Source organism: Lycium ferocissimum, chromosome 10 (assembly GCF_029784015.1).
Source record: "Lycium ferocissimum isolate CSIRO_LF1 chromosome 10, AGI_CSIRO_Lferr_CH_V1, whole genome shotgun sequence".
NCBI classification, from domain to species: Eukaryota; Viridiplantae; Streptophyta; class Magnoliopsida; order Solanales; family Solanaceae; genus Lycium; species Lycium ferocissimum.
The window spans coordinates 23,066,556-23,073,672 of NC_081351.1; the positions used below are offsets into that span (position 1 = coordinate 23,066,556).

The following is a 7,117-nucleotide window of genomic DNA, read 5'->3' on the forward strand; positions in this document are numbered from 1 at the left end:
ACGAAGGTACCAAATTGCCGGATTAATTTCCAACAAAGTCAAGGCGGCGTAATTGCAAATCCACCAAAGCTACTTCGATTGTTGCAAAATCACCAACTCCACCAACAATATTATAATTGCAAAATTAATAATTGAAAGTTGAAACTATAATAAGACTTTGTGGCTAGTTATTGCAAAATAATTATAATTGAGAGATTGAGATTTGAGAGAAAGATGAAGAAGAGTAAATTGGTGTGAATTAAAATGAAAATGAAGAAGGGTTTATATAGGTGGATGGGTTAAAGTGTTAAAAAAAAAATTGGGGGCCAAAAATTAACAAAATGGCCGTTTGGCAACGGCCATTTTTGCAAATGGACCGTTGCCAACGGTCCATTAACGGCTGGCCCAACGGCTCTTTCCTTTTTTCTTTTTTTTTTTTTTTTTTAATTTTCACCGGTTTAACCGATCCGGTTCCGGTTTTACCGGTTCCGGCTTTAAAATATTGGAACTACCGGTATACAATTATATATAACCGGAACCGGTTAACCGGTTCTACCGGTTCCGGTTCCGGTTCCGGTTTAACCGGTCCGGTTCTCGGTTAAACCTAAGTCTAACCGTTGGATACCTTTAGTGCTCGCTACCCTCCGAACTTGGAAGCGCTTCATCTTTCTCGTCTATTGCAACATCATCTTCGCAAATGTCTTGTCTTCGGGACGAGCAGAGTGTCCAAACGACCAATTGAAAGGTAGTTACCGACGGACTCTAGATTTTCCTGCTCCACTTTAAGAGTTTCTAACATCGTAAGAGCAGAGGCGGAGCCAGAATTTGAAGTTTGTGGGTACATGGTCCTAATTTTTTAAAGTTATAGGATTCTAAATTAATAATTTGTACATATTTGACAAAAAGTTTAATACAAATATATGGTTCGGACCAAAGCTACTAGGTTCAGTCGAACCCATGCCCGAAGGGCTAGCTCCGCTCCTGCGTAGGAGGGACCTAGGAATTCTCTGTAGGGCTGGCGTTGCCATCGTCCAAAATCAGAAGCAATCTCCGATCAGCCAAAGACGTATCGGCAGCCGAACTTTCTTGAGCGTCAGCCAACTTTTGGGAGCAAACAGAAAGGATGTTCTGGACGTCCTCGAGTTTTCGGCGCATATAAGAACAATTCGTGTCCATCTGCAGTAGCAAATCCATGACCCTAGCGTTCACTGTAGGAAAAAGGTAGAAACGAGAGGCATCCATGGAGTAGGAGCAATGAAAGCACCAATGCAAAGAACCCAATTCTTAACACGTCGAACAATTTGTATTAATCCAAACACAGTAGCAATACAATAACGATTTTGGAAATAACAATAGAAATCTGACTGAAATACAAAGGATAGAAAGTGCCCGAGGCTTGTATGTAATATTTCCACTGGCCCATTTATTAAACTGGTTCGGGCCCATTCATAACAGGACGGAAGTGGATCTTGTGAACGGGACGAACCCTAAGTGGAACACGACATTTTGCATCATCGTGCCCGAAGAAAACATCATACAAGGAGGGGGTAAAAGTTCGGTTAAAATTGAGTTGTTCTGTCAAAGGAGTTTCTCACATGATAAATATGTTGGCGAGTTAAACCTCACCATATATTCTCAATGTGTAGAATCATGCAATACATTCTCAGTTGATTGGAGTGGTTCAAATAAAAGTTCAAGTTTTGGTACTTTGAAGTATTCACATGTTTTAGGAGAGGACTCATCATCATCATCGTCGTCACCACCACCACCACCACCATCAGAGGATTTTACTCAAAAATTGAAAGAGTAGTGGATGTACTCGGTGGCTAATATCGCTGTAGCGTTCAGTTCATGAGTTCATGACCCATAATATCTATGTTAAAGGAAGAACTACTTTTGCTAGAAATATTTTGAAATCTTCATTAGTCGTATATATTGCAAGTGCACGTTTCGTGAAACGAAATGTGTAATAACAAATTTCTTGCCTGGCGAAATTAAAGACGAGAGAAATGCAGCAAACTGTAGCTAATAGTTAATTTTCAAGTATAACCGGTATTATAATCTCTATAATCTCTTATTCTGCCTTTATAAACTGTTCTAAAGGGTTCGATCGCTTCTTCTTGAATTTGATTTATTTGTATTTTAGTTCAAGCACTTGAAGCTTAGTCTTGAATATGAATTAGAACTTGAGTGTGAATTTGATGGCCTATCTGTCAAGAACACTTTGTTGATAGCCTAGAATAGTGGTAATTCTTAATAAAATGCCATAAAACTAACCTTTGATCTTGAACGCTTTGATATTTGATTTGTCTTCTTAATTACTTGATCACCGAATATTTGAAACTTGCTAGAAAATGGCCCTCTTTTCTTTTTCTTTTTTAATTCAAAAATCCACCAATATTTATACTGACCCGAGGTAATAGGTGTTTGACATAAATCCCTATATGTTAGGGTTATTGAATACCTTACACCTCCTATATACTGGTTCTGTGTGAGCTGATAACGATTTGTTGCAACAAATATCATTTTTCCCCATATTTTAAGTAGTATATATCCCAACAATCTTCGACCAAATTTATACATCTAAAGTTGGGTCGATTGAAATGCAATGACAGACAAACCATAGAGTAAATTGTATCTTGTAATAACAGAAAACTTGTAAGTTGATTAAGGTAATATAAGAATGTACAGTACATTAAACAGAAAGGAGTCTTAACATTTTTAGCCAGTCGGCTAGAAATTTTTTTCACTCGCCTAGACATATAACAGTTCTGTTTGGTATGAAAGAAAACGTCTTTTACGAAAAATATTTTCCTGGAAGATAAGTACTCTATTTGTCTTAATTTATGTGCACGCTTTCCTTTTAGTATGTGCGAAGAAGAATGTCATCTTTCCATATCTAGAAAAAAATTAACTTTCAAAATTGTGTTTTACCCTTAATGAGATGATATATGGTCAACAAATACCCAAGATTTGTTTTATACTACAAGTTCAAAAGAATTCCTTTCTTTATTAAACTTTGTGCTCAGTCAAAGGGATTTAGCAAATTGGGAATCCCCATACATTCGCATGGATCCGATGTTTGTAGTGAAAAGTTCAGCAAATATATAAGAAATACAACTTGAGAATGCATTAACAAAGTGTGTTGTTGTTCTAGTGACAGAGAAGGAACCCTATAAGCCCTTCTGGTCAAGGGTTCGAATCCCTTTGGTTACCATGTATATTTAGGATTTTATTTTGTCTCTTTTATTTTTTAATTTGAGATTGGCGAGAAGTGAGAACTCACAAATTTCAAATTCTGGATCAGCCTCTGTCAACAACATGGTGGTCTGAGCCATTTGACAATAGGAATAAATAATCAACTATTGAGAGCTCAAAGAGTCCATATATATTACGACAATATAATTCTTAACTCTTTTGAAATATTAGACGGCTTAAGTCCTACTCTCTCCTCCTATCTTTTACTTTCTTTTTTCGGGTTTCTTCTTCGTGTTTGGTATTCGTATTGGAGTTTTGATTGATCCAGATTTGTGCAACGTAAGATCCATTTAAGGGAAAAGCGTTTTCTAACAAAAAAAATTTCATATCCAATGTTTGAACCCGAGACTTTTGATTAAACGTGAAAGGATCCATCCATCTCACCGTGACTCGTTTTGCTAATCACACACTTGCTTCAGTCAAGTCTATATTCATGTGGACCTTACAACATGCAAGAGTGGCCATGCACCCATTGAGTCAGAAGAGAACTAGTTCAACTGGATATGGAAAAGGTAAAAAACAATTAAAATTCACAATTGTGTTAAATGTGATAGTGATTTCTTTGTCCATAATATTGTTGATAATACCAATATTGCCAATTCTTTTAACTCTTGCTCGTCAACTTGTCAGTCAACGTAAATTTTATTTTCCACGTTGACTCGATCAACATATCATCCCCTTTCTCTACGCTAGTTATCCCCGAACTTATGGTCCTCATTATGGGATTTGTAGATAAAGGCTGTATAAATTAATAACTTGGGTAAACATTTTTTCATATATGCAACTTAAAAGATTAGAAAGAAGTTGTAACGAAAGAAATTGCTTCTTGAAACTCATAATATGGAGGCAAGGCGTTTTTATTTTACGGTCCATTCTGCTAGCAACCTTGTCGATGTTCGAAATTTTGGGGAAATGAAAGTTTACGCGAAGGTTTCAATAGCAGGACAGAGCGAGTGTACGGAAGTGGATCTTGTGAACAAGACGAATCCTGAGTGGAATACCACTCTTTGCTTCTTCGTGCTGGAGGAAGACATTGTACAAGAGGAAGTTCCTGCTGTCATTGAATTGTTTTGTCGAAGGAGTCTCTCACACGATAAATATGTTGGTGAGTTAAACCTCACTCTACATCCTTTTTATAAAGGAGAATGTAATTTTTCAGTGCATAGGAATGATTCAAATCAGAGCAACAGTTTTGGAACTTTGAAGTTTTCGTATGAATTAGGAGATCAAGTACTCGTAACTTTAGACTCGTCATCGCCGTCCAAGCAAACGTGTAGTTAAGATAGTCAAAACTGGAGTGGAAGTAGCAAAAGTAATTGCTACAGTGTTTAGTGGTTGACTCTTCATCATTAGATAGATTTTATCATGTAGTATCTATGTAAAAGTAAGAAGAACTTCTTCATCACTTCTTCTCGTGTTTGATTGATGTGTATTTTACTTCAAGAGCTTGAGCATATTGAATCGGAATAAGTTCTTGAGTGTGAATAATTCGAGCTATCCTTTACGAACTCTTTGATGATCATCGCCACTAATTGATAGTAATAGTTATTATTAATTAAATAACTTTGTAAGAAAGTGTTTGAATGATTGCATTTTGTTGAGAAATTCTTGAAGTTTTTAATCTTAATTAGAGCTCTCTCTTGCTTCTTCTAGTTGTGGCTTCCAATGCCCTCAAAGGGATTGAGTGACCCCTTTGGGGAGAGGGCTTGGTTGGAGTAGCCACAACATAAGGCTTGGGTGACTCTTGGGCTTATACCTCATGATTATTTGATGAAAATTCATTTTAATTGACTAGCTAGCCCGAAAAATTAGACTTCCATTGAATTTAAATTATTATTAGGAAATTTTACATGGCATAAGTAACCCTAAGAGGTATTTATGGTTAATAATTGGTACTATTTAAGTTAATTACATTTCGTAGCTAAATTTTATTTCGTAGCTATATGCAGTTGTATATATGTATTTGGTTTACGTACTGCAAAAGCTGAATACAATTGTATGTGTATTTATGTAAATATGTATATGACTGAGTGCATATTTTGACTGTATTATGATCGTATGTTTGCCAAATGAATTGGATTTTTGATTTTATATGTTGTTTGTTTCATTTATATACATATGAATATGACTGAGCAATGTATTCAAATACACTCAAATACACGCGGGAATACCTAAAACCTAGCTACGAATACAACTGAAAAATGTATTCAAATACATGCGAACACACCTAAAAACCAACTACGAAATGTAAACATATAAAACATACCTGCAGGTTATTAACAACTCTAATTATCTAGTCATTTCTGTAAGTTTCTCTTATTATTATTGGTACATATAAGGTAAATCTATCCAGCAAGGTTGGACAGATAAGAACAATTCACCTACTATTTTTGTCTCCGCTGGAGACTTGAACCTGAGGGTCATGGTTCTCCTCCCACTTCATTGACAATTAGGCCACAACTTTGGTGTTAATTGAATTCAAATTATTAGTTCAAATATAGTAGCCCGTATTATTTATTTGGACTAATAAATCTTGAAATTTAAAATATAGTTGTAATGTCTATAATTGTTTAAATCTGAAGAAAGTATCCTTTTGTTCTTCTCTACATAATTCTGTTCTTCTCTACATAATTTTGTTAAGGGCTTGATCGCTATTAATTTGTACTTTAATACAAGGCGCTTAGTCTTGAATTTAAATTCGAACTCGAGTATGTGGGAGCAACGGCCTATTAATTCATAGCAATATCACATGAGTTGTTTGACAAAATTTATGAGCCTAAAGTTTGGTCGATCGGAATGTAATAATAACGTATAAAGCATAAAGTAATTAATTAACTCACTAGCCACTCCCGTTGATAAGTGTTGGTCTTTATTTTTTATTTTTATGTGGATGAAGTTTGATCCCATGACCTGTGGATTAGATTGTGATTGGGAAATGAAGGAACTTTTGTCCCACGTAGGGAGAAGGAAAGAGATTAGGTATAAACAAAAAAAATACTTTTATTCTAGCTTAAAGAATTGGGAAGATGGCAAGTCCTCGTATTGTTGCAGTCCCTAAGCTTGGTCAAATAATTTGATTGATTTATTTTTTGAACCAAAATTGCATTTTGTTTTTCTAAATTTTCCCACCATTTTCCCTGTAAAAAGCAACATTAATATTTTCAAAAATTTATTTTTACCAAAAAGGCACCTGCTGCCTGCTTCCATTATTTTCCAAAATGACATTAGATAGGGTTGCACCATTCTATCCCAAAAAAAATTATAATTGTGCTCGGTATTTTTGAGACACCTAATTAAAGATGAGGTATCTACATATATAATAAAGTCGATACATGAATGAAACTAAGAGTTGAGTGAAGTATCATACTAAAAAATCAAACAAGAATAAAAAGAAAAAGAACCAATGGTAGCAATTATAAGTATAAGTAAATAGCTTCATGTTGATTTTGTGCAATATCAAAATGTGGTGATGAGATCAACTAGCTTGACTTCATTTTCTCAGCAGCAACCTCTTTAGCCTTTTGTTCAAAAAAGCTTCCATCATAAGCACCTCGCAATGAAGAATTGCTACAATGATACTTTTTTTTTGCGTGGATTGTCCTTTATTTGGGGTGGTCTTTAATTTTTATCCTTCAAATTGGTCTTCTTTAAGTTTATCCTTCGCCTAATGCTCCGAGATTGTTAAATTTTACTTTAAGATAGAAATTTATAAATTCTGTCCATGTGCAAATTCTGTTTGTAAGGTCTAAATTCTGTCTTAACGACAAAAGTTAAAGACAACCATTTGAGGCACAAAAATTAAAGACCATCCCCAGTGAAGGCTAATCCTGCAATTGCCCACAATTATATTGTGGTTAATTTGGGACCAGACTTATGTTCC

General features: G+C 35.2%; 1 protein-coding gene across 1 annotated transcript; it reads left to right on the top strand.

Annotated features, from left to right (window-relative positions):
* The first annotated feature begins 4,077 nt into the window (after positions 1-4,077).
* On the top strand, positions 4,078-4,518 carry LOC132034732 (protein SRC2 homolog). The gene has a single exon (XM_059425095.1). The coding sequence runs from the start codon at positions 4,078-4,080 to the stop codon at positions 4,516-4,518; it is 441 nt and encodes a 146-aa protein (XP_059281078.1).
* The last annotated feature ends 2,599 nt before the right edge of the window (positions 4,519-7,117 follow it).